The sequence below is a fragment of the Dasypus novemcinctus genome, chromosome 19, assembly GCF_030445035.2.
Source record: "Dasypus novemcinctus isolate mDasNov1 chromosome 19, mDasNov1.1.hap2, whole genome shotgun sequence".
Taxonomy (NCBI): Eukaryota; Metazoa; Chordata; class Mammalia; order Cingulata; family Dasypodidae; genus Dasypus; species Dasypus novemcinctus.
Window position 1 is genome coordinate 16985294 of NC_080691.1, and position 27400 is coordinate 17012693.

The following is a 27400-nucleotide window of genomic DNA, read 5'->3' on the forward strand; positions in this document are numbered from 1 at the left end:
CGCCACCAGGGGGCCAGGACTCTATGAACAGCCCTGGCTTTTCAGGTCACCCTGTACCCATGCCAACGGACAGTAGCAAACTTGAAGAAGAAAGCAGAGGCTTGAAAACGCGTGTCTGCGACTCTGCGTCCTCTCTCGGACCCCTGCTGAGAGAACAAGCCCGGCCTGGCCTCCTGCGGGAGGAGTGACCATGTGGGGGACAGCAGCGCCATCCCAACCACCGCCAGTCAGAGCGGCCAGCTGACCACAGACGCGCTAGTGAGCCATGCCCACGGCAGCAAAAACGCTCAGTCAACTCCCAGACTCTGAGCCGCTCAACTTGGGGCTGTTTGTTACGAGGCAGCAGCTAATAGATACAATTATCAGCCCCATTTTAAAGATGATAAAATACCTTAACCTTTGTCCACAGCCAAGAAACGAGCTGGGAGCAGCTTTCACCTCCAGCGTGGGCAGCATGCCCTGGGGCGCCCTCTCCACCTGGGCCCCAGCGTGTGCCTCCGTGTGTGTCTGGCTCTCTCTTGCTGAAACACCCCGCGCCCAGCGGGAGCCTCCCAGGGCGGTCAGGTGTGACGGTGGGAAAGCCAGGCACAGGGTGTGAGAGATCAAGCAGCTTGGACGAGGCCAGGAAGGAGACACGCATCCTGGAGCCTCGGGCGGGCCGCGGCGGGAGGGAGGGGGCACGCCGGGCTCTGCCCTGGACTCTCTCCCCGGGGACGGAGCCCCATCTCCTGACTCCTCGGACGCCCTGAGGATCCCAGCTGATGGGGCACCCGGCGTGACGAGCCCCCGCCTGCCCCCCTCCCCACAACCGGGCCACCTGCCTCAATGCTGGGGGACTCCAAGGAGGGGCCTCCAGTGCCGGGCAGCCAGGGGCCACGGGAGGGGCACGCAGGGGCCTCAGCGGATGCCCACGCTGCCCTTCTCCTGAGGCCCCCGGGGCCCCACGTGCAATTCACGCTGACCGCAGGCACCTCCAGGCTCCCAGCTCAGCCACTCTCCTGGGTACAGAGGTATCGCCCCCGGCTGCCACAGATTTGTCTCCCCATCCTGGGTCAGGCTGCCCTCCCAAGGCATCCCTGCCCCACGCTAGGGTTTGAACAGGAAGGAGAAAGAGCACAGGGCAGCCAGAAAGCCCACGGTCAGACTTACTGCAGAACTTCCCAACAGAGAAAAGGGGTAAGGCATTCCTGAAGGTTGAAAATCTCAGCCACAGGGGCCAAGGGCCCTGGGAGGACGCCCACGCGCACAACCTGCGTGTTTAGCTCCGGGCCCCTCGCGTGCCCCACGTGCTGACACTACTCACGGCTAGGCAAGCATGGGACAGCTTCAAGACGCAGCCTCCAGGGACAGACCCTGATTTAACGGGGCCTTGGCCTCAGTTTCCCCAACTGTAAAAAGGAGCTGGAGCCCAGAGGACCTGCTTCCCAGCCTTCCAGGGAGCCGAGGAGACCCCAGGCGGGATGTCTGCCTGGCTCTGCTGTGTTCTGTTTTGTTTTTGTTTTGTTTTTACAAACTGTGTACAATTACCAATAACCACAAAGACTAGTCATTTCATTTCAAGACAAATTCTACCTTCATAGCAATGAAAGTAATTATATCACTGATGTGGAGACAGTGGCCACGGGAGTTGCTGAGGGCAGGGAGAAGGAAAAAGAGGTGTGATGTGGGGGATTTCGGGGACTTGCAGTTGTCCTGAATGATACTGCAGCGTCAGATGCAGGACGTGATACATCCTGCCATAGCCCACTGAATGGACCGGGGGAGAGCGTGAACTACAGTGTAAACCACTATCTGTGCAGTGCAGCCGTGCTCCAAGACGTAGTCACCAGATGCAATGAACGTGCCACATGATGAAAGAGGTTGTTGATGGGGGAGGAGTGGGGAGTGAGTGGGGGGTATATGGGAACTTCTTATATTTTTTAATATAACATTTTTGGGGACCTATGCATCTTTTTGGAAAAAAAAGGCCAAGAAATAGGTATTGTGGTTTTTTTTTTTTAAAAACAGCAAATGGCACAGTCATCCCAGCCTCAGGGGGCCAGGAAGGGGCCAAGAGCTGTAAAGAGGGACAGCCCCCGGGAGCCAGCGATGGGGGGGTGCTGTTTCTAAGGGGGGCGGGGTGTCCCCAGGGCCCTGACCCCCGGGAAGTCACTTCCACTTCTCCACCTTCTCACCCTGCTCAGTACAAGGGGACACAGAAAAACCCTGGGGGCGGCCTTCTGGGCGTGAGGGGGCAGTGCTGCGTCCCCTCGCAGGCTGCCCCACTGGGAGGTGCTCCCTGGGCAGGACCCGAGAGCCAGGTAGAGACACAGGGGTCGGCGCAGCCTCGGGGAGGCTGTGCGTTCCCATGGCGACGGGCCTTTAGCAGCCATCTTGGGATGCCCCTGAGCTGGACCAGCGGGAAAACACCCGGTTGGCGGGTCACTGCTGCAGGGCGAAGGGCACGTCGGGCCAGCCCTGGCCTCGTCCTCACTGCCGGCAGGGGGGTGGCACAGAGCTCAGGAGCTCCTCTGGACAAGCCAGCTTCTGTCCCCACAGGCAGGTCCCAACATGGCGGCCGCAGCACAACCGCCTCCCTTCAGGGGGCGGCGTCCCCTGCCTCCCGCTGCCCCACGGGTTCCAGCCTCTGCCAGGACACAGTGCCGAGGAGGCAGCATCCCTGGCACAGGCGCCCGAGGAGCCGGGCTGGCGGGCTCGCGGCCTGGCTCTCGCCTCCTCCGCAGAGGAACAACAAGACCAGAGCTCCAAGGCGCGAGGCCGTGCTAGGCCGTGAGGGAGGCCCAGGAAAGAAGAGGGGGGCCTGGGGAGAGGGCAGGGGGTCCCCTTCGGGCCTGTCCACGAGGCAGCCGGCGGGGTGACCGAGAGTAGCCAGGATCCCAGGGGGACGCAACGGCGCTCAGCGAGGTGTCAGCCGGGCCCGCGCCCCTCTGGTGACACCACGTTCTTAAAATAACACCTCTGAACAGGAAGGAAACCGAGTGACTCAGAGCGGAGGAGGGCGGGCCACAGCTGCGCACACCCCCTCCCTCCGCGTCCTGCCTGGCCGCCTGGGTCCCCGGCGGCGCTCGCGGGACCCTGCTGGGGAGGGGTGGCGCTCCCCCAACCCGCCGTCTTGGGGACCCCCGGCTGGCACCTCCTGTGCTATTTTCTTCCTTCCCAATGCAGACTTCTCAAGGGCCAGGGCCCCTCTGGGAGGTCACCGGGCGGCCATCCCGGGGTGCTCAGAGGCCGTGGATGGGGTCGCCCCAGGAGCTGGAGGCCAAAGGCCCAGGCCCGCGGTCCCCGGGCTCGGCCGCTGCAGCCGGCTCCCAGGTGGCCAGCAGCAACGCCGACCTCTCCGAGCCACCCCCACATGCAGGTCACCTTTTGGGGGTGACCAAGACAGGGGTGCAGACCTGGCCGCCCTCTGCGTGGCCCTCTGAGCCTCATCCAAATTCCGGGGCAGCAACTCTACCATGAGGCCCAACGCACGGAAGGGCCACTGCTCCTGGGAGGCCACGGAAGGGCCCCTGCTCCTGGGAGGCCACGGGCCCACGGGCTTTGCGGGGACACGCAAGAACCAGCAGCCACCAGACATTCCAGACCTCAGTTGCCCGTGTCACCAACCCACATGGAGCCTCCGCTCTGAGACCCCAAAACGGCGGCCGACGTCCCCACGGGATGAGAGAAGACCCGCTCTGAGGCCCCTGGCTCTAAAGCCTCTGACGTAGCAGGCGCAGCTCGATGCGCACGGACGCCGGGCCCTGCTTTCCCCGTCTGCGGTCCTCGGCCTCCAAACGCGAGGACCCCCGCCCGCTTCCCCACCCAGGGGCCCCGAAGACTGAGGAGGTCACAAAAGGGAAGCGGGCAGCCTCGAGCCTGGAAACGGCTGGGTACTAGCCCCATCTGGGGAAAGGGGACACTCAGGCAGGAAGCGGCTGGCTGGCAGGCACGTAAACGGCGCGGCCCCTCTGGGAGCGCCTGGCAGCCCCCCACGATCCGAGCCCCGCCCCCGGCCACGCGCTGTCCCGAGAGCCCAACGTGGGCCAGCCCGGGCGCCTGCCCACGGGCCAGTGGAGCCACAGAGCGTGGTCTGCCCAGACAACGGAACACTCCCCAGCCACGAGGAGGAAGGAAGTGCTGATGCCCACTGCAGGATGAAGCCGGGAGACACGACGCAGGGGGGCGCGGAAGGACAGACGCATGATGCCACCTCCGTGACGTGTCCAGAACAGCCAGGAGGCAGGTAACAGCTGCCAGGGCCGGGGGGGTGGCAGGTGAGAGGTCAAGGAGACAGATGTCTTTCTGAAGGCATAAAAATGCTCTGACTACACAAATCTGTGCGTTCGCGCCGAGCCACTGGCGTGCAGGCGCCACGGAGGGGAGGCTCGTGCGGCACGTGAGCTGGTTCTCACTCCGGCGGCGGCTTGCTGGAGACCTCCCAGAAGCCAGGCCCAGCAGGGGAAGCGGGACCCCCGCCACGTGCAGCCCCACGATGCACCTGCAGGCGGGCGCAGGCAGGCCAGGCCCCTAAGCCCACCCCGGGGGCTGCTGGGCCCTGCCCCAGGCCGTGGTCCCCATCTCTCTGCCCTCAGGGAGGAGGGACACAGTGGCAGACCCTCACCCCAAAAACAGAGCCATCTGGAGAAAACCCTGGGGCAGGAGCTGGGCTCCCCTAACTTCGCGGGAGCCCTAACCCTGACCGCCCCGATGCCCGGCCCTGGCGAAGGGCCAGGCACCGGGAGGTGTCAGCCTTTCCCATGCGCCTGTTGCTTCACCCTCTCCCCGAGATGCTGGGAAGAGGACTTCCAGTCACCCCCATTTCACGGATGAGCAAAATGAGGCCGTGGGAGGCAAATCCCACTCCCAAGGCCCCACACGTGCGCGGCCAGGGTCCACGTGAAGCTCACAACGTGGGGGCTTCGTTTCCCCGCCGTGAGCACCAGGCACGCCACCCCCAGACCCCTCGTCTCCACCCCTACCCGCTGCCCACCGCCGCCATCCACGGCTGTGCGCCACCAGCCCAGCTGGGGCGCAGGTGGGACCCGGGCTGCGGCTGTCACCCACCCCCAGGCCGGGGAACACACAGGGGAGGGGCGCCGGGAGGAGAGAACCACGGCCTGCTCCCCGGTTCTGCCGCGACGGGCCACCTCCCTGCAAAACGGCAACGGGCACAGCAACAAGCACAATGAACAGCAGCGATGCTCGGCGCCCGCCGCGGGCCGGGCAGGCGTGGCTCGGGGAGCGCGGCGGGGGTGAGCTCGGCAGCCCCCCGCGCCAGCCAACGGCCTCGGGGCTCTTCCTCCTCAGCCCCCTTTCACAGAGGAGGAAACTGAGGCACAAAGAGGTGAAACACCTGCTTAGGTGTGGGAAGTGGGAGACCTGGGGGCTGAGCCAGGGCACCTGACCGGGAGCAGGGGGCTTTTTGGGCCAAGTTCGAGCAAACAGCCCGCCCCACCTCCCCCCGACCTCCGGGCCCAGTCGGGCCCACCGCTCGCTACCTGCCGGCCCCTCTGCCCGGGGGCACGTTCCCTCCCTCCTCGGAAGAAAGCTGCCCGGGGCGGCCCCGGCCGGGCGACCACCCGCTGCCCCCGCTCCCCGCCACCTGCCGCCCTGCCCGCCTCCCCGGCCACCGCCCGCCCGCCTCCCGTGCTGCGCCCCGGCTCACCAGCTCCACCTGGGGCCCCAGGCCTTCCAGAATCCGATGAGCAGCTTCTGCCTTCTTCTGCAGGGCGAAGAGGAGAGACGGAGGGGGGTAGAAAAAGAAAAAAAACCAGAGAAGAGTATAAATAGAGGCCCTCACAGAAGAGCGGGCAGCTGCCCAAGCCCACGCCGCGCCACGGCGCTGGGGGGAGGCCTGGGGCCCCCTCCGCGCGCCCCCCCAGGCTGGAAGGCAGCACAGAGGGGCCTTGACAACCCCGCGGCGGCCTCGGCCAAGCCCTGCCAAGTTTCGATTTGCACAGTCGCGCCGGCTCCCCGTGCCAAGCTCCCTCCCTGGGCCCCCGGGCCCCCAGGCCCCACGACGCGGGCACGCGCGCCTCCCCGCCAGCCCACGGCCGAGACTGCCAGGCCCGCGATGGCTTCCTTCCCCTGGAAGCTGGTTGGGTTGTCTACAATTACCTCAGCGCTGGTGCAGCCAGCGAGGGCGGGGGGGGGGGGGGGAGAGGAGGAGGGAGGCTGAGGAAGAGGCGCTCCGAGGCACCCTTTCCAGGATGCTGAGGGCCCACGACCACGTGGGCCCCCGCGGTGCCCCCCCACCCCCCGGCACAACCCTGGACTTAAGAGGAAACAGCAATACGTTGAGTGGCCAGAAGCCGCCAATCCCGCAGTGGCCCCAGGGCCGTGCAGAGGGGCCTGGAGGGCGGCCAGAGCGGCCGGGGGCTGCTGGGGATGGGGGGTGGAGGGCGGTTCCCGGGGGCTGCCGGGGGTGGGGGCAGAACGGGGGGCAGGTCCGGGCAGGAGCAGCCGAGCGCTCCAGCGACGCCCGGACCGCATGCGTTGGAAAGCGGGGCTCACCCAGCAGCGCACGCAGGCACTCCATGCCGACGGGGGTGACGCCGGGAGAGGGGGTGCATGCCGAACTTGGGGAGACCGTTCAGTACCGGGCCTGGGCTGGGGGGTCAAGCCAAGCGAGGCACCGTCGTTACCTCAAAACCACCCTCGGCGACCCCCGAGTCCAGGTCCCCCGGGAATGAGGCGGCGAAGGGCAGGCGCGGGGCCCATACCGGGGCTCGGCCTGCTCGTGCGCGGGCGGGAGGGGGTGCGAGGGTGGCCCCGCCCCTCTGCACGAAGGGGGGCTCAAGCTGGCACCCGGAGCCGCTCTGCCTCGAGCCCGGGGCCCACCCAGGACCAGAGCTGTGCACCCTGAGCCCCGCTGCCTCCCAGGGTGGCTGGGGCCCGGGAACACCGGGAGGCGGCATCAATGATTGGTGACCATTTTACTGAGCACTTACTATGGGCCTCAGGCAGTCCTGGCAAGTCCTATTAAAATGTCACTCCCACCCAAGCACAAGAAGTGGTCTCTCCACCTGACAGCTAAGGAAACTGAGGCACGGAGATGTCAGAAGGAAGAGTCTTCTGAACTCCCAGCCCGGGGAAGGAGAGAGCCAAGGGCCACGTCCCACCCAGGGCCTCCCCTGGGCTCAGGGCCTGGCCTCCCCGGGCACTCCCAACGGTCACCGCCGACCACCGCGGCCCCGGGCGCACCCACAGCCCGGCACCTTCCCACTGGCCAGGCCTGGGCCCAGGCAGGGGGGGACTGGGGTCTGGCCGGCCATGCAGAGGCTCGGGACGCCGCCCCCAGCCACCTCCTCACCGTCTCAGCAATGCACGTATCCAGAGAAGGGGTGCAAAGAGAGCCCCTCCTGACCTGCCGTGGCCACAGGGACCCCCGGGTGCGGGGTGCCCCCGGAAGCCAGCTCCCGGCAGCCCTGCAGTCCTTTAAGACGCAACTTAACATCCCGAAGGTGAGGCGCGTGCGCTTTAGCCAGGAGACCTGCCACCCGCCCCGAAGGCACGGCAGCGCCGGAAAGACGGGAGGGCACCAGGCTCAACGCAAGGGCCCTGGAGCCCCTTACGGGCTGGGTGGACTCAGTTTCCCCGTCTGGGAAATGGGGGACATACAACAGCCTCCGTGTGCAGCTGCTAGGACTCAAGGAGCTGACACCGAAGGACTTTAAGACCTGTCTCAGGGGAAGCAGACATGGCTCAACGGTTATGGCATCCATCTACCCTATGGAGGGTCCAGGGTTCAAACCCCAGGCCTCCTTGACCCGTGTGCAGCTGGCCCATGTGCAGTGGTGATGCGCGCAAGGAGCGCCCTGCCACGCAGGGGTGTCCCCACGTAGGAGAGCCCCACGCGCAAGGAGTACACCCGTAAGGAGAGCTGCCCAGCACAAAAGAAAGTGCAGCCTGCCCAGGAATGGCGCCACACACACGGAGAGCTGACACAAGATGACGCAACAAAAAGAAACACAGATTCTGATACTGCTGTTAAGGATAGAAGCGGTCACAGAAGAACACACAGTGAATGGACACAGAGAGCAGACAACTGGGGTGGGGCGGGGGAGGGGAAAGAAATAAACACAATTTTTAAAATCTTAAAAAAAAAAAAAAAGGCCTGTCTCGGGCACGTAGCAGACGCATAGAAAAAGCCGGCTGTTACACTGACAACGGCCCCTGCTGCCCCCCCCGGCCCTGGACACCCTGCAAGCTCCGCGTCCTTGACCTCTTGCGAGCACCCCGTGCCGGGGGTTCTAGCATTAGCCCTGTTTACAGATGAGGAAACTGAGACTCAGGCTAGGCCCCCAGCCCCAAGCAGGCGCTTCGGCAGGAGCCGGCCCCCAGCTCCATTCCCGCCCCACCCCCGTCTTCTCCTGTCCAGCTGGCAGCTAAGCTCAGGGCACCAAGACCCCTTATGGGGGAGGCAGACGTGCTCAAGCATCAAAGCTCCCGCCTACCACAAGGGAGGCCCTCAGTTCAGTTCCTGGTGCCTCCTTAAGACAGCAAGCTGACGCAACAAGATGATGCAAGGAGAGACACAAGGAAAAACATAATGAGAGACAACAAAGCAGGGAACGGAGATGGCTCAAGCAATTAGATGCCTCCCTCCCAAGTCGGAAGTTCCAGGTTTGATTCCCCATGCCTCCTACAGAAACAGGGAAGATGAAGCAAGTGCAAACAACAAGGGAATGGGAGAAAGAAAGAAAGAAAATAAATCATTAAAAGAAAAAAAAAAAAAAAACCCTTTATGGGGTGAGGCGGGCCCTGCCTAGGGGACCCCAGATGCCCAGGGCGTTCTCACCACATTTGGCCACAACAAGCCAACATCTCGCTCTAACCCTTTTTTTTTGTTTTGTTTTGTTTTGTTTTTAATATTTATTTATTATTATTATTTTTTAATTACATTAAAAAAAATATATGAGGTCCCATTCAACCCCCCCGCCCCCGCCCCCCACTCCCCCCACAGCAACACTCTCTCCCATCATCGTGATACATCCATTGCACCTGGTAAGTTCATCTCTGAGCATCACTGCACCCCATAGTCAATGGTCCACATCATAGCCCAGACTCTCTCACGTTCCATCCAGTGGGCCCTGGGGGGATCTACAGTGTCCCGTAATTGTCCGTGAAGCACTATCCAGGACAACTCCACGTCCCGAAAACGCCTCCACATCTCATCTCTTCCTCCCGTTCCCCACACCCAGCAGCCCCCATGGCTACCGTTCCCACACCCATTCCACATTTCCTCTGTGGACATTGGATTGGTTGTGTCCATTGCACACCTATGTCAAGTGAGGGCTTAGATTCCACATGGGTACTGCATGCACTCTTCCCGCTTCTAGTTGTAGACACTCTAGGCTCCATGTTGTGGTGGTTGACCTTCTTCAACTCCATGTTAGCTGAGTGGAGTAAGTCCAATAAGTCAAAGTGTAGGAGCTGAAGTCTGTTGAGGCTCTGGGCCTGGGTGTCATATTATCAGTCCAGAGATTCAAATCCCCTACATATATCTTAAACCCAGCACCAACTACAATTCCAATAAAGTAGTATGCAAGTCTTGTGAAAAGAGATCCCCTCTGAGTCCATTTCCATCACGCAGAAACACCAGCTCCAAAGAAGGGCCATCTGTCATGGCAGTGAACCCCTTCTGCCATGACCATAGAACCCGTGGGTCTCTTTATCCCTCAAAAGAACCAATACCTGGGGTTGTATCTACCTTATCTGTCTCTTAGACTCTGTTCAGTTGTACATAGGGGTATTCCTTCTGACAACCTCCAGACTCTTTTTTAGAGACTCACAGCCTTATAATCTCATTTCTCCTTTCCATTTCCCCCTTACATTAGGTCAAACCGCTTCCCGAAGTCATGTTATTATATGTAGACAGGTATATTCTGCTGTTCCGCATTGAATCTTTAATTCAAGGTCATTTTCTAGTTGCTTCTTCAGCTGGTATGTGGTAGTGATCCCTCGGTGCCAGGGAGGCTCATCCCCGGGTGTCGTGTCCCACGCTGGGGGGAATGCATCACATCTACACGCTGAGTTTGGCTGTGTCGCTCTAACCCTTAATGAGCCGCTTCACCCCACTGGCCTCGGTCTCCCCATCTGTAAGACACTCACAGGCACCCTCCCAGGGTTCCAAACTCCCAGCGCTTCTGCAAGGATGTCCTGCAAGGAACCAGCGCCGCACAAGTACGACAGATGTGCCGCCGCTTCCCCGGCGAAGCCCCTCTTCAGATGGAGGGCAGGCACCCCCGCAGGGCAGGGCATGGCGGGGCCCGGGGTCCCTCGGCCTGGGCCGCCGGCTTCTCGCCACCCCGAGGACGGAATCCAAGCTCCGCGCCAGCCAAGCGGGCCTCGCCGCCAGGCCCCTGCGGGCGCTCCCAGACTGCCCCGCACGCCCCGCCCTGCTCCCCACGCGCTGCCGCCAACTCTGCCTCTGCACTTGGCGCCTGCCCTTCCCCCTGCCGGGAGTGCTGCCCCCACCCGCAGGGCACATGCTCCCCCCTGCCCCTCCATCAGGACCCTACTCAGCGTCCCTCCCAGAGGCCCGCCCCGAGCACCACCCGGCACCTTCCCAGCGTGAGGCCGAAAGCGGGGCTCCCCGTTCTGCCTGTATCTCACTGCCTGTCCCCCCGGGATGCCAGCTCCTGAGGGGCAGGGCCCTGCTTTGTTCTCTGCTGTGCCTGCAGTGCCTGGAACAGCATGAGGCTCAGGAAGGATCCACACGACCGGCTGGGCAGCGGGCTGGCTCCCTGCCCCCGGAGCTACGTGCCCCTTTGCCAGGCTGCCCGCCTGCCCCACTGGACCAGCAGCGGCCAGGGCTTTTCAAGGACACGGGAGAGGCCCCTCTGGGCCGGAATCGCTAAGCCTCCTGACAACCTGTTCGGGGGTTCGGTCACTGCCCCCACTTTATAGGTGGGGAAACTAAAACTCAGAGGGGACGTCCCACTAGGAGTGGCCAAACCAATACTTGAACCCAAACGATTCCAGGCAAAACCCCAAATCCTCCCACTCGAAGATCCTTTCCCTTCCCCCTGGAGCACCCACCCCCACCCCAACATTTCCATGGTTACCATCTGCTCGCTTGTTCCTGGCCCCTTGAGGCCACCTCCTCAGCCACCCCCCGGTTACCCAGCCCGGGTGCCAGCTCTGGACCCAGCCCTGGGACCCACCAGCAGCGGTGCTCAGGCCTCACGTTCGTCCTCGTCCCTGTGGGCATGAGGCCGGCTCACGGGGAGGTGGGGACATGCCTGTTAGACTGGACTGGCCCCCCAGGGGCGAGGAGGGGGCCCAGGCGGGGGTCAGAGGTCAAGGGGCCCGGTTGTCCAGCCCTGGCGTCCCGCAGGCCCCCTCAGCCTCAGCCATCACATCTGCTCCTGGCGTTCCGGGTTCTTCCAAATCCCCACCTCGCACGCGGTGCCCGCCGGCCGAACAACACAGCCCACGGGCACCCACTCGACCTCGTGCCTCATGCCCGCGAGCTTCTCTGGACCCAGTCATGACCCCCAGTGTGCAGGCGGGAGGAACACAGGACCCGGCCAGGGGTCAAGCGGCACCAATGCCGCGCGGGGTGTGGCCTGGAGCAGGAGCTGGGTGTCAGCTCCCCAGGTGGGGGCGGGGGAGCTCGGGGCTCTAGCAGGTGGAGGAGCTAGAACGGGGCTCCCAGGCCAGGCGCCGGCCCAGGGCCTTGGGTCAGATGCCAGGCTCTGGTGCCCGCGCCCCAGACGAGAGCGGACCGCGTGTACACGCGTGTTCATGCACGCACATGTGTCCAGGTATTCATTGTGCAGGTGCACGGGAGTGTGGGTACACATGCTCACCTGGTACACGTGTGCTTTTGGGGGGAACGTGCTTGAATGTGCACGCGTGCACATCCCTACTGTGCGCGCACGTGGAGGGTGTGGACACGGGCGCACGTGCCTACTGTGCGCACACGTGGAGGGTGTGGACACAGGCGCACGTGCCTACTGTGTGCACGTGACAGGTGAGTTCACGGGTGCATGTGCCTAGTATGTGCATGTGTCGTGAGTGGATACGTGGCATGTGTGTACACGGGTGCTTGTGCCTACTGTGTGCACATGCGTGAGCCCATGGGCACCTGTGGTGATTTTCATTTCTACATCACGCGTGTGCATGTGCTCCCACGGGAACGAGGGTGTGTGGCGCGTCAGACGAGCGAGGGACCGCGTGCACACGTGTACGGTGGGTGGGCGTGAGCTGGTGGAGGGCACTTGCGCAGAGCTCTGTGTTGATGCACCTGGCATATGCCTGGCATCTTGGGTGCCCACGGGCGCTTGTTCCTGAGTGACGGTGGCCTTTGCCACCAGGCACAGCTCCCCGGGGTCCGTACCAGGAGCCTGGCCACCCGACCCCCTGCGGCAGTGGGAGCCCTGACACGGTGAGCCGCCAGCGAGACCCCCGGGTGAGCTTGGCGCCCCCCCCCGCCCCCCGCAGCCTGAGCTCCGGCTTCGTCCTCTGGAGCTGAGCGGGCGACGTCGGGCCCAGGCCCTGCACCCCGGCCCGCCCAGCCCGGCGGTCAGGGCAGAGAGCTGAGCGCCCGCTGGCCAGGGCACAGGAGGGGCTGGCGGTCCCGGCCGGGGCTGGAGAGAGGCGTCGCCCTCCTTCCCGGGGAGGGGCCGGGGTCACCCGAGATGCAGCCCACGCCGCGTCGTGCTGCGGTGGCCGGGGAGAGTAACGACCGCGTCAGCCCGACTTTGCTCCAGGAACGGGGCGCAAGGGCAGCCCCCTCAGGATGCTTCAGGCAACTGAGGTCTCAGCTCCTGTCCCCCACGTCCTCACCGCTCGGCCAGCACAGGCCGCTGCGTACACGGAGTCCACTCTCTACTGCCCTGTGAGGGCGACGGAACCGCCGTCAACACCCTTCCGCCTCTGCCCCAAAGTTCCCACTGCTGCAGTCGCGCCCCAGCGCCACCTCCTCCATGAAGCGCCCCTGGATTGGCCCACCTCACGGACTCCCACCGGCCTGAGACCCTCCTAGACCCGCACGCCCTGCGCCTGGCCATCCGGCCCTTACCTATTCTCCTCCAAAATCCAGGTGTGCGGTCAGACCTCTTTCAGCCCGCCACACACCCTCGGAAGGTCACACAGAAGAGCTGCTGCCCACACCCGGGGCCCTTTCCTGCACGGTGACCCCCTCCCCGGGCCCCGCCCCCGTGCCGACCGCACAGCGTGCCTTCGCCACCCCCACTCCCACCCCCCGCACGCCCCTGCCCTCTGGACCACTGCCCCGCGGGGACCTGACCCGCCTCCGGCCCCACCTGGGGGCACCTGCCCAGGCCCCTCCCACGGAGGCGGCTCCTGGAACGGCCACGCTCGGCCTGCGCCCCCTGCCCCCCGGCAGCCCCCGCGGGCGCCCCGTCACGTTGCGCCGAATGGGCGGTGAGCTGGACTTCAACACCCGGGAGGCACGGGCGGCCCTGCGCGGGGGGACACGGCACTTCCCGGGCGGCACGAGGTCGCGGGGCAGCCCTGCTCTGCTCTCCCGGGGGCCGGCAGGGAGGGCGGGCGGCTACGCTGACCCTGGCCAAGGAGCAGCATGCCTGGTGCTCCCCCCAGCCCCCCAGCCTCCACCAGAGTCAGGGGCCCAGTCCCCACACCCCAAAAACCACGACCATGGAGGAGGCCCGGCCAGTGACCCGCCATCTCCCCTCCTCTGCTGCCACCGACCGTTCATTCATTCATTCATTCATAAGAGCTTTAGCAAGCGCCCACCACGTGCCGGGCAGCGCTCTGGGTGCTGGGACGCAGCCAGGACGCAGAGGAGAGATAAAAGCAAAACAAGTCAGTGTCGCGTGCCCCAGGGGCGACGCTGAGGAGGAAAGCGAGGAGGGGGTGGTGGGTTACAGCGCTGCAGAGGAGAGAGGAGCCGGCGAGCGCAGGGGGCAGGGAGCCCAGGCCGGGAACAGCCCGTGCAAAGGCCCTGCGGCCGCGGCACACCTAGTGGTTTGGGGAAGAGCAAGGAAGCCAAGAGGGCTAGACAGAGGGAGGAGAGCAAGGGAGCTGGGGCAGGCGAGGCGCAAAACCCCGCGGGCCTGCAGGGCGCCCCCACGCGGTAGCCTGTGGGGTGATTCTGTGTCCCCAGGTGCACCCCCCACCTGGAGGAGCAGCCGGCACAGAGGGGGTGCTCCCTGCACAGCTGCCCAATGAATGAATGAAAGAGCAAATGAATGAATGCACAGTGCAGCTGTGAAGCCCTCAGTGGACCTGAGCCTACCAGGCTCTTAGACTCAGAGTTCGAGTCTCAGCCTCGCCACTCACCAGCTGTGAGGCCTCTGGGGAAACTACCAGAGCCTCGGTTTCCTCCTCCGTAAGTCAGGGGGGCTGTGACCCCCACACCCCGTCAGGACACTACGGGGAGGGGGCAGCAAGCCCTCAGGCTGCAGCCCGGGGGAGGCAGGCGGCGCCCTTGGACCCCAGGGGTGGGAGTGGGGGCCGCCTCTGACCTCCCCTTGGGAGGAGCCTCTCCCTATTCCCAGGCCCTGGGGTGGGGGGGCTGATTGGCGCAGTCAACCCCGGGGCCACGTGACACCAGGGCTCCCGAGCGTCAACTAGCACCGAGCTAACGCAGAGCCGGATCTTCCTCCGTGCTGACGGGCTGGTGAGCCGGGGGCTGCCAGCAGCACTTACTTCCCCACGCCCTGGGGAGCCCCGCAGGAAAATGCCAAGAGGAACAAGATCCCGGACCGCTTCATTTGGGCGCCTGGATCCAGCCAAGCCTGAAGCAAACTCCCACCAACTCATCATGACAAGGCTCCGACAAGACAAGAGGGGTTGACCTCCTCAGCCTCAACCAATGTGAGCCGAGTCTATTTGCAAGTCTCAACTTACCAGACCCTTCCCAGTGTAGCCCGCGACCGACTGCAAAACCCCGTAGCCACCATCTCAGCTACGTGCACTCCCTGACCTCCAGAACACGGCCAGGAGCCCAGAGCAGCAGAGAACCGAGCCTGGACCGGAACCCCAGGCCCCCCGCTCCTTTCTCCTCACAGAAGCTGCAGAAAACCCAGGCAGGTGGAGGTGGCAGTTCCGGCAGGGAAATACCCTGAGAACGCTTAATCAGAACCAGGGCGATGGGAAGGCTGGGGGGTCCTGCAGCCACAGCTTCCTGGGAGAAAACCTGGTGAAACCCAAGCTGGGCGGAAGGGAACCTCAGTCACTGCTTGGAAGGACCTGGGGAAGGGGCGCACGTGCTGTGGGGGGAGGCAGAGCACGCTCCCTGCGGGGGCACAGGCCTGCAGAGCCGCCCCACCCCGACAGGCCCGCCCGGCCAGGGCCGCGGGCCCTGCGGCCGAGTCGAGCAGAGTGGCCACCTCGCCCCTCTGCGGCTCTCCCTCCCCAGGGCCCACCACCAGGGCTCCGGAGCCAGCTCAGCACCCGCTGTGTCATCTCAGGCAGCTCACCTCCCGTCTCTGAGCCTCGGTTTCCTTAAGAGTGAAAAGGAGAGAATAAGATCCGATTTCATATGCGTAGGCGAGGAGTAAACGGAGCCGTGCAAAATACAAATCTAACAAGAAGAGGAAAAGGGCAATGGCGCCGACAACGACGTCGGGGCAGCTAACACCTGCTCGGCGCCGGATGCCATCCTGAGGACGCCAAGTAAGGCCCCACTCACGCATGCCCCACGCCGGTGCTGCAGGGAGATGCGTCGGGAGTGCGGCTCTGCAGCGGGGCTTGAGGCACAGGCAGGTGGAGCAAACTGCCCGGCCGTGGAGCCAGGGAGCGGCAAGACCGGGATCCGACCCAGGCACCCATCACCTGAGCCCTCAAGGCTGAAACACACGTGGTACCCGGCTCTCCCACCCTTACCCCTGGTATCAGGGTGACTCGGGGTGGGGAACAGGGTGCAGGAGGGTGAGCCACCCCACCCTGCAAGGCCAGCTCATGGCCCCCAACCATGGGGCTCCGTCTCATCCCGAATCCTATCGCTGCTCCAAGAGGCGGAGGAGTAGCCAAACTGGTTGATCTGGTAGTTCACGGCCTGGGGCTACGCCCCTGGCACCAGCCATGTTCTCAGGCTCCAGAGCAGCCAACCAGGCCCCAGGGACAGGAGATGCCCCTGCCCCACCCTGCACTCTGGGCACTGCTCCGGCCAGGGGCAGACTCCGCAGCTGAGACAGCTGGCGAGGGGATCAGAGCAGCCAGCACAGGAGGAGCAGTACCCCCATCTGACCCTTCACTGTCACCACCTCAGACAAAGGTTCAAATACCAGGCCCGCCACTTCCTAGCTGTGTGACTCTGGGTAAGTCACTTAACCTCTCTGGGCCTATTTCCCCCTGTATAAAACGGAAACAACATCACTCCCAGGCCCCCCACGTAAAAGGCTGACCCATCCCGTGACATCAGCTGTTACCGTGAATGTTATTCTGACCATCTTGTGCATTACAAATTGACGACCCCCAGTTCCCCCCCGCAGGCCCACCGGCCCCGGGGCTCCTCTATACCCGTGGCCTACGTCTTCGCAACCAGACCCCACAGGCTGGAGCCCTGAGCCCGGTCCAGGACGGGGCCCTGCAGCCGGGTCCCCGCTGGTCACCCCGCCCCTACGCGCTCGTAAAGCCCCTGTCCTCATGGGGAGGGCCGCGAGCCCCCCAACCCTGCTCTGCCCCTCTGCTGGCCGGAGCCCCTGAGGCCCGGAGGAGCCGCTAGCTCCTGCAGGGTGACTCCCCCATCCCCCCCGGCAGGCGGCGGGGCAGGGGCCGGGGCGGGGGGCGTACCCGGTTCTCGTCGTAGATGATCTGCACCAGGCTGCGATGCTTGGACTCGATGGGCGGCGGCGACACGGGCCTCTCGGGCTCCGGGGGCTTGGCGGCCTCCTCCTCCAGCTGTTGCTGTGGGCGGCAGAGAGGGCGGGGCGGTGAGCGGGGCGGAAGGGGGCGGCGCAGAGCCCGCGGCGGCGGGGCGGCCCCCTCGCAGCCCGGGCCGGTGGTCGCGCACAGGAAGTCGGGCCGCTAACCATTTCCTCTGAGTCACGGCTGGGGACTCCGCGCCCCAGAGAGGGGCCCCTGCCCGCTCGGGGAAGGCCCCGGCTCTCCCGGGCTCCCATCCCACCTGCGCGCCTCACCAGCGGGTGAGCGTGGGCGGACGGCTTTACCCTCTGTGCCTCGGTTTCCCCATCTGTAAAACGGGGCTGGCACCGAGCCCCCCTCCCAGGGCTGCGAGGAGGATTAAGTGAGCCGGCCGATACTCGGCACGCTGGGAGCAGGGGGGAGGCTGTCGGGCTGGAACCCCATCACCTTCTGAATCTGGGAGGTGGGGTGACTAAAGACCGTGCCCCAGAGAGCGGGGGGCACAGGCGGGCTAGGCAGGCGGCGGAGCCGGCACACAGCAAGCGCCCGGTAAACGGCCGCTCGTCGCCACCGCCCGCCCACGGCCTGTGAACCGGAGCCCCCTGCTGCACACAACTTCACAAAGGGTGTCCCTCAGCGTCCCAGAAAAGGAAACCACACCGCAGAGAGCTCAAGACACCGGCCCGCGGTCACACAGGAGGCCGGGCCCGGCCTACCACCAGGCACGCACGTCCTCTCTGCTCAGGACGCTCACAGCCTGCACGGGACCGAGGCGCGGACCCTCAGGAGCCCACAGATGTGGCCGAGGAGGGCAAGGGGGAAGGAGCCACGAAACCCAGGGCCCTGCGGGCGCAGTGGCCCGGCCGGCTGCAGGGCAGAGCTCGGCGGCTGAGCAGTGCTGCCGTGGCGCCGCGGCAGCTCCGGGGGGCGGCTGGTGGAAGGCTCACCAGCACCCCGGCAACGCCACACACCCCCCACGAGTTCAAACCAAATGAAGCCGGAGAAAGGAGGGGGGGGGAGGAGATTCTCTCCCACCGGCAGAGGGAGACCCCCACGGAGGCAGCTCGGGATGGTCCGCCCAGCTCCCTGGGCGGACGGCCCCCGCAGGTCCCCTGCTGAGCGCCCGGGTGGTCCCTGCGAGCCGGGGCAGTGGCAGAGCCCGCCTCCCCAGGCCGCGTGCGGAGGCGAAGAGACAAGGCGTGGCAGCGCTGGCGCGGAGGTGGCCCCGGCTTCCCGCCCGGCTTTAGACGTGCGCACGGCCCGCGGCTCCCCCCACCCCGTGCCGAGGCCAGGGCGAGATCACGGCGGACGGCCCCCGAGTTACAGACCCGGGCGGCAGGTCCCCGGCAAGGGGTGAGCGCTCCGCTGCACGGGCGGGGGGCTTCCCGGGGAGGGGGCCACAGCCCGAGCTGGGAGGAGCGTGGCAAGGAGAGGGGAGACGAGCGCGGGGCAGGGGCCGCCCTGGGAGGCGCTGGGAGGAGCCTCTGGCAGGTGGGGAGGCACCGGCCTTGAGGGGTGCCGGGGGCTCAAGGCACACCGGGACCCCCATCCCACCGAGGCCCACAGCAAGGGGAGCCCGGAAAGAGCGAGGGAGACGGGCCCCCCAGCCAGAGAAGGGGCCGGGCCCCGGGCTAACACTGACCTCAAGGGACGGGCGCCCAAAAGGTCCCCAGCTCACGGCGCTCAGAGCGCCCCACGCGCACGTGCGATCACACACCCCGCTCGCCCCGTCACCGGGGCGGGGGGCCCTGGGGGAGCTGCAGGGCGCCGACGCGCCTGCCCCGAAGGTGCCCACTCAGGTCCCCTGAGCCACTGCTAACTGGGTGCCTCCTCCGTGCCGGCCACGTTCCAGGCACGGGGGGCACAGCCACGAACAAGGGGGACACAATCCCCCTCCTCCAGGAGAGGCTACAGCCAAGAGGCCAGCGCGCACCCCGCGCCAGGGCCGCTGAGCGCCAGGACCGGGAAAAGCAGAGGCGGGCGCGGACGGGCGACCGGGCAGGAGGCTTTCTCAGACGGGGCGGCCGGGAGCGCCTCTGCGGAGGTGAACCTGGGGGTGGGTGTGCGAAGGCCCCGGGGCACGTTTGAGAAGCTTCTAGAGACCGGCGTGGCTGGGGCAGAGAGAAGCAGGAGGTGAGGGCGGAGAGGGAACGGGGCAGAGCACGCCGACCACGACACCGACCCTGACCCTGACCCTGAGCCCGACCTCAGGATCTGTCCTGAAGAGCCACGAGCGCGTCAGTCCTGTGGGCCTCGTGTCGCAGATGAGGACACCGAGGCTCCGGCCAGGGATCCACCTCCCAACTGTCACCCAGAACGCAAGGCCTCCGACGGCCCCGCCTCCTCCAGGCAGCGCGTCCCGCGGACCAGGGGGGCTGATTTTCCCCTGGCGAGGGGCGGGTACCACCCGAAGAGGAGGGTCTTGGAAGCATTCCCAGAAATGCAGAAGCTCCAGCAGGCGCAGGACCAGGTCTTGGCCCGGGGCATGGGGGGGGGGGCCGTGGGGGTCCACGAGGGGGCTGTGGCCGGCAGGCAGGCTGCAGGACGAGGCCGACTGGGGCCAAGTCTGGGGAGTGGGGTGGGGGGGCAGGCACACCATCGGATGCTTCCGGAAGCCCGGGGCCCGAGTTTCCAGGACTCCAGGCTGCTGAGGCCGGCCCCCCAGGCCCCGCCCCTCTGCTCAGAGGGCAGGGCTCTGGACGCGTGGGTCAGCGTGGAGGTGACCTGGCAGCTCCCAGCACCCCTGAGTTGCCACCGGGGATGTGGGAAGGGGGCTGCGGCGATGAAACGATCTGCGCTCTGCGGCACAGAGTCAGGCCCGGTAAGGCCAGCTTCCTGGTGGCTGAGGGCAGGGGCGGGTGGGAAGGGGCAGGCGGTCATCCAACTGATTTCAACAGCTGCCATGAGGTCTTACTTTAACCGAGTGACCCCGTTCCCTCCTCATGGCCCTAGGAGGTGGGTGGGTGCTGGGCCCATTTTCAGCTTACAGATGAGGAAACTGAGGCTCAGAGAGATGGAAGTTCCAAGGCCACTCAGCTGAGGGCAGGGCTGGAGGCCCAGCACATTCAGATGCCACAACCAGGGGATACCAGGTGGTGCTTGCCCCTGCACTACAAATGAGGAAATAAATCCAAGGACAGAGAAGTAACTGCCCCATCTGCATCACCAGGAAGTTATGGAAACAGGACCTGATTCTGGACAGCCTGGCTCGACAGCTGAACTCTTTACCTGTGCTGGGCAGGACAGCAGCCAAGAGCCACATGTGGCTATTGGAAGTGGAATTTCACTTAAGATAAACTAAATTGACAATTTAGTTCCTCAGTCACATCAGTTACATGTGGTTAGCAGCCGCTGTATTGGCCAGAGCAGACACAGAATATTTCCATCTCTACAGAAAGTTCTCCTGCAGAGTACCTCACCACACAGCAGTCTTGTCTAATACACATAAACGGCATAAAACCCAGCCAGCTCATGGGCAGTGACCAGCCTGTCACCTTTTCGCCATCCAGAGCCCCCGTCATCCACCCCGCCCACACCTGCTTCTTCTTCAGTTTGGAGATCTGCTGCTCCACCATGGTGATCTCACGGTCCACGCGGTCCATGTTCTGGATCAGCTCCTCCTTGGACAGCCGCGGAGGTACCAGCTCCAGCTCAGAGTCGGCGTGCGGGGGGCTGGGTGGAGACACCGGCTCCAGTTTGCCCGTCAGGCTGCGCTCCTGTGGCCGAGAAAAGACGGGCTTGGGGTCAGCGCAGGGGGCACCGCCAACTAGCAAGCCCCTGCCCCAGGTTCCAGCCCTGCCTTCACTCCAGCACACCAGACACTCATCATGCCACGTCCCAGTCGCAGGGCGGCTCGGCGGCCCCCCACCCTGCCTTTGCAGACACGGGTCCCTCTGGCCGGTGTACCCTTCCCATCTCCTCACTCCAATCCCAAAGGCCAGCCTCCTTTTCATCCCTCCAGATTCAGCTCAAACACCTCCGCCTACAGGAACGTTTTCCCAGCCTCCCCTGAAGACGGGACACCTTCCTCCGCCTTCCCCAAGGCGCACCTTTCTCTTGTATTCTTACCCCAGCCTCCCCATTAGGCCCAACGCCCTGAAATCAGGAACCAAGCCCCCACAACCCCTGTCCCCCTCAGCAGACCCTTTTATTCACGGTTCACAATCATGCGGGTTTCATAACAAGCCACTTACAAAACATTTCAGAGCACACACCAGCTTTGCGGCAAACACGTGCACACACGCGAGCCCGGGGACCGGCCCAAGACGGACGCGCAGACGGGACAGGCAGTCACAGAGGAGGGGAGCATTGACTCTTCCCCTTTTATTTACAAGCACTTTCCTGGTTTCTCTTCCACTGAGGAGGATTCTTCGGGTAATGAAGTTGCTTTTGAAAACGTGCCAAACCAACAAAGGAACCCTTCATTTGGCGGCTCCGACGCCATCACTCGACAAGGGTGCTGGGCAGCCGGCCCATGCTAAACCCCCACCCGCCCGGCCACCTCCCGGCTCCGCAGCCTCGGGCAAATCACTCGGCCGCTCCCTGCCTCGGTTTCCTCATCTGTACAAGGAGGGGATAACGGTTCGCACCTACCACACCGCTGCGAGCCTAAGTGCATGAATGCGTGCAAAGTGCGCGGCTCACAGCCTGGCAGCCTCTAAGAGCGCAACAGGCTGGCTGGGTTGTCCCACCCACACCCGGGCTCTGGGCCTGGCGGTGCGGGCGCCGCCCAACCCCCGTCCGTGCCCACAGCAAGGCCAAGCCGGCAGCTGCTGGCGGAGGCGGCCTCGGGAGGAGCCCGGCCGCCGCCTCCCCGCCCCCGCGCAGCTGCCACCCACAGGACACAGGACGTATTATTCTCGAGCACAACTGTGGCCCGAGGGCCGCCCAGTGCCCCCCTCTTGGCACGAGCAGAGGGCGCGCCATCTCAGGCCCACCCTCCCGCCCTCGGGGCGTGGGCCCCGCTTGGAGGCCCCGCCAAGGCCTGCAGGGTACGGGAGAGCTGGAGTCGGGGTCCCTGGCCTCCAGGCACCTGGGCCCTCTGGGGGTGCAGGAAAAGGCCTCGGGTCCCCCCAGCTTCCTCACGGGGCCTGCCACGCTCTCAGGCCACCCTCCACCAGGGACCCCTCATGCTCGCCTACCCCAGTCCTCAACAGGTGCCGCGTCCCCCACCCACCGGGTCCCAGCACCCCTGCGCAGGGACTGCCGTGCCATCCCCACCGTACAGATGAGGAAACCGAGAACCCAGAGGCACGTGACACGGAGCCAGGCCGAGGTCAGCAGACGTCTCTGCAAAAGGCAGGGGGTAAATATTTCAGGCTTCGTGGGCAGCCAATCACAGCTGCACCTCTTCACTCCATGAAGATATCTCAAAAGCAGCCACCGGCAGCACCTGAACACACAGGCATGGCTGGGTGCCAATAAAACTTCATAAGAATGGGCTGCGGGAGTGGATGTTCTCAAGCAATTGGGTGCCACCTCCCACATGGGTGGTCCCTGGTTCAGCTCCTGGTGCCTGCTAAAGACGATGAGTAGATGCAACAAGGTGGTGAATGAGCAGACCCAACGATCAGGGAGCAAAATGTGGCTCGAGCGGTTGGGCACCTGCCTCCCACACGGGCGGTCCCTGGTTCCATTCTGGTGCCTGCTAAAGAAGACGAGCAGGCAACGAGCACAGACACTGAGCAGAGACAACGAGCAGACACAGCAAGCAAACAACTAGCAGACAGATAAGGAACCATCATGCAGGTTAAACAAAACAGGCTGGCGCCAGAGGCTTGCCCACCCCTGCTCAAAGCCATTCCCGGGTCTCCGCTCACGTGGGGCCGACAAGCACTGTGGGAGGTGAGAACATTATTTCCTCCACTCGACAGACGACGAAGCCAAGGCCCCGGGGCAGCCGACCTCCAGGGTGGAGTCCCCAGCTCGGCAGTGCAGGACGAGGAGGCCGGGCTCCGCCTGGACTCCCCGCGGCGGGCAGGGCTGGCAACCAGGCCGCAGGGGCTCCCAGGGCAGACGTGGGGTCCCTGCCACATGCTCATCACCCTGCAGCACCGTGGCTGAGCCGCCGGGCCAGAACAAGAGCCCTCCCGGGGGGGGCCGGAAATCACAGCGAAACCACGTGGAAGAAAAGCCCGCCTGGACACCCGGAAGAGCGCGTGCGTGTGTGCGCGCCTCCCCAGGGCCGGCGTGAGCTGGGGGCTGTGCGCAGCGTGTCCTGGCCCGCTGGCCTCCGAGGAGCCGCTCGCCCCGCCCGAGGGCCTGGCTCAAGGCCGCGCCCTCCCCCACCCGCCCCCTGCGCGCCCCCTGCGCGCCCCCAGCGCTCGGCGGCTCCCTGCCATGGCCTCTGTTCACGTCTCAGGGCTCCCAGGGCGAAAGGTGACGGTGAACGGTTCACGCAGCCCTGTGGCGTTACCTGGTTTAGCAGACGTCCCCCCACCCGCCTGCTCTCTGTGCTGCCACCAGGACTGAGACGGGGGTAAGTGGGACAAGAGCCAGGGCTGGGGAAGCAATGACCTGGGGGGGGGGAGGCCACCCCGAAACTGCAGGACTAGGTTGCTCCTCCAGCCCAGAAACGCCTCTCGAGTCTCTCCCCACTCGCCCGCAGGCTGGCAGGGCGGCACGAGCGCGACGCGGCGGCTGGCAGCCACTGGGCCGGCCGGCAGGAGTCCCCTTCCCTCCAGAGCCCCGTGGGCGGGGGCCGCCTTGGTTAAGGCTCTTCCTTAAGGGTCACGCTCGGCGTCCCCCCGAGCGTTATTGCAGCAGCACCCGCGTAACCCGAGACAGCCGTTTACCCACTGCAGCGGCCTGACCTGTCACGACGTTGTGCAACCTTCACCACCACCGATTTCCAAACTGCTTCGTGACCCCGGACAGAAACGTTGAGCGGGAGCTGAACCCGTCCCACGGCTCCCCGTCCCCAGCTCTCCCCCCAGCCCGCGGGCCCCGCTACTTCTGATCTCCACCGCTCATCCAGCTACCGCGCAGGGGCGGCATGGCACAGTATCCGCCCCCTGTGCCCGGCTTCTTGGGCTCGGCACCCTGTTTCCAAGGCCATCACGCTGCAGCTCCAGGGAGCACTGCACGTCATAGTCCACTAGACAGATGGACCACGTTTTACCTGTCGATGAGCAGGTGGGTCGTTCCCACTTTGGGGGTAACGCAAAAAACGCTGTGAAGAACATGCACGGGCTCCCTGCTTTCAGTGTTCTGGGGTGCACACCAAGAGGCAGGGTTGCAGGTCATATGGTAATTCTAGGTCCAACTTTCGGAGGAGCTGCCTGTTACCCACAGCATCAAGCTTAGCTCTATTCGCACTGAAAATGCACAAGCGGGGGGCTGAGCTTCCCAGGAAAGGGACCAAAGGGGCCCCAAGAACCATGCCCCGTGGGGGTCAACCCAACCCCATGGGCAAGAAATGAGCCTCTCCCCCAAAACAAGTCAGCAGGTGGCAGGTGGTACCACTTCCCAATCAGATGCCCCTGGTGTAAAAATTAACACTAACATCAGAAAGAAAAGCTTATTGCGCAAAATGGAAGACACAGTGGCACCTCGGGGGCTGGGGGACACCTGGGACTCCCCCTCCAGCCCCAGGAAGAGGCAGGGCTGGCCTCGCACACCTGTTTCCCCAGCTACGAGGACGGGCTCCAGGACGGGCTCAGGGCCCTCGCAAAGGCAGGAAGCAGAGTCGCTTTCAGCGGCACAGCACGCGGTTTATGAATTTCAAAAAAAAAGATAACTGACTGAAGTTTATAAACTGGTCTGTTCCTCCAGCGTGATACCCTTTGATTGTATTCGATTCAGCTAAGAAATCTGATTAAATTATGTTAAGATGAGGGCTTTGAATCAACCATGTCATTAAAGTGCAATTCGACTTTGAGTCCTGGAGCAGTGGGAGATGGTTATGAATTCCAAAGACAGATACTGGATTATGTTTGGAATCTGATCTGTACCTGGGTGTGATTGAGTTATGATTAGAGCTTCGATGGGGCCCCGTCACTGGGGCATTGATTCCCCACCCTTTGGTGGGTGGGGACCCACAGATAAAAGGATGGCGAAGGACAGAGCTGAGAGTTCTTAGTGTTGGAGTTTTGATGCTGGGGTTTGATGCTGAAGTCTTAGCTGGAGCCGCGGGGAAAGAGGCAGAGCTGTTCGCCTGATAGTCTGCAGCTGACCTTGTGGAGAGAGGCAAAGCCTAGAGAGCTGCATAGTCCACAGCTGCCCTTGTGGAGCAAACAGAGGAGCTGAGCCCAGGGGAGCCCAGGAAGCCTGAACCCTCGCAGACGTCAGCAGCCATCTTGCTCCAACACGTGGAAACAGACTTTGGTGAGGGAAGTAACTTCTGCTTTATGGCCTGGTATCTGTAAGCTCCTACCCCAAATAAATGCCCTTTACAAAAGCCAACAGACTTCTGCTATTTTGCATCAGCACCTCTTTGGCTGACCAACACACACCCCACCCCCTTGGTGGGCTGATAAAGCAGATTCACACGGATGTAGACACACAGAGGAAGAGACCGCTCATTAGACACGGCAGAGGCCACCGGAAGAGAGATGGGCCTGCTCGTCTACAGCTGACCTTGTGGAGCAAGGAGAGCAGCTGAGCCCGGAGAGAAAAGAGCCCCAGGAAGAGAGGCAAGGCCTACGCCAGCCTTCAGCTGAGATCGGAAGACGATGGCACCACAGGGCCTTAAGAGGAAGGATGAACCCCCGCCGACGTCACCTGCCATCTTGCTTCAACACGTGGCAACTGACATTTGGTGAGGAAGGACCTCTTAAGGGACCTTGAGCTGGACTCTTTGGGGTCCCGTAACTGTAAGCTTCTACCCCAAATAAATACCCTTTACAAAAGCCAACAGAGTCCTGGTGCTGTGCAACAGCACCACTTTGGCTGACTAAAACAGGCTGGAATTGCAAAAAGAGGGGCGCGCTCTCTTCCTCTGCTGGCCATGAACCTGGGAGAAGGAAGGTCTGGAGTTACAAGGCGCCACCTGGTTAGGACACCAAGACCACGTGGAAGCTGGCACTGCCAAGAGGTGGGGGAGGAGCAAGCCCTGGAGACAGCGCATGACTCCTAGATCAAGCTGTGCCTGAAGCCAATAAATGCCTGGACTGCCGTTTGGTGAGCCAGCACTCAGGCTTAAGAAAGCGTGACTTGGGTTTTTCTACCCCTTTCAGCCAAGAGGCCCAACAGACCCAGGGGCTTTCAGAGGTGGTGCTGTTTTCAACGATTCCAAAGTCCCCTGAAACAGTCTTGTGAATTCCAAAGGAAACCTCTGAAGCCACAGGACTCCTGCAGCGCAAGGGCGGGGAAACATTTATAAAACAGTACATTTTTATAGGAAAAAGGAACCTAGCAGGGGGAAGAGGCAAAAAAAACCCATCCAATTCCCGTCTCGGGCGCCCAGCTGAATTCCACACAGCAGACGCAGGAAAACATCTGCACGCTTTCAGACCCGTGTTTCTCTCCAGCTTCTTCCCTTGCCCAAAATTGCTCAGACTTTCCAGACGCGCTCAGCGTGATGCTGTTACAGCGGCCGGGCCGGCCGGGCCCTGCGCGGGCCCACGGCGGCGCTCGCGGGGCCCAGGGAGAGGAGAGAGACGGACAAACAGAAGTACAGAGACAGAGAGGACACGGAAGAGACGGAGAAACAGAGCTGCAGGCGGGGGGGTGGGGGCAGCGAGCAGGGGGGCCCAGCAGGGGGAGGGGGACAGAATGGCAGGGAGGGGGCTGCAGCTCCTCTGGGGGGGTGGCCCTCGGCGGGGCCTGCAGGTTGGGGCTCCGGGAAAATAGGCAGAGAGGCCTTCTGGAGAGATGGGGGCAGGGCAGTCAGGCCAGAGGGACCCAGGCCAGAGGGGCCTGCCCGGCACGCCTCAGAGCCCACTCTCTGGGCAGACGCGCTGTGCAGCCGTAGGCGCCGGGCACTGCGGAGAAAACCACGGTGGTGCCACCGTCCCTGCCAGCACCCCAGCCCCACTCGAGGGACCAGACACACCCCAGGAGGCTGAGCCGTTTACCAGGACAAGGGGGACAGGCAGGACACCAGGAGGTCAGGGGAGAGGTGACCCACGGGCCAGCTCTGACCATGGCCGGGGGCCGGTGGCCTTGGCTCTCTCGCAGCCTGGCGCCTCCGTAAGGGGGGGTCACAGCCCCTGGCCGTGCAGGTAGCAGACCCCCCCCCACCGGGCCCGCTCAGTGAACCTCACCTGGCGCCGTGGGGCTGCGCGCGGGGCCGGCCTCCATGCCGACCCTTCCCCCCATCAGGCTTCAGGCAGGGGAGGGGTCCCAGCAGGTCTGAGGGGGGCGCCTCCCTGCCCCAGTCGGGCTCCCAGGATCCAGCCCACCCCTCAGAGCACGGGCGCAGCCCCTCTGCCGCGAGGAGCCGGATGCATTCACCATGCGCCCCCAAGGTCAGAGCCCGAGAACCGGCCACGGGCGCCCCGGGGCCCGCAGTCAGCCCCTCCTGGTCTGCTGTCCCCCAGGCAGCCTGCTGGGGGAAAACGGGGCGAGCAGGGGGTCCCCACGGCAAACCGCAGGCGCTCAGCCCTTGCACTCTCCCACCAGAGCCATCAGGTGGAAGGGCCCTCTCCAGGGGGGCCCGGGGGTGCCGGAGGGC

At 64.2% G+C, this 27400-nt stretch overlaps 1 protein-coding gene across 18 annotated transcripts in view; it reads right to left on the reverse strand.

Annotated features, from left to right (window-relative positions):
- Nucleotides 1-27400, reverse strand: part of NCOR2 (nuclear receptor corepressor 2) — a 158774-nt gene that overhangs the window by 100781 nt on the left and 30593 nt on the right. For all 18 annotated transcript variants that reach the window (XM_058281238.2, XM_058281240.2, XM_058281249.2 and 15 more), the window contains exons 5-7: nt 20322-20501; nt 16714-16827; nt 5648-5704 (exon numbers count right to left, since the gene is read on the reverse strand). In XM_058281238.2, the coding sequence (XP_058137221.1) occupies nt 5648-5704; nt 16714-16827; nt 20322-20501 (351 nt within the window). The remainder of the gene's footprint in view (nt 1-5647; nt 5705-16713; nt 16828-20321; nt 20502-27400) is intronic.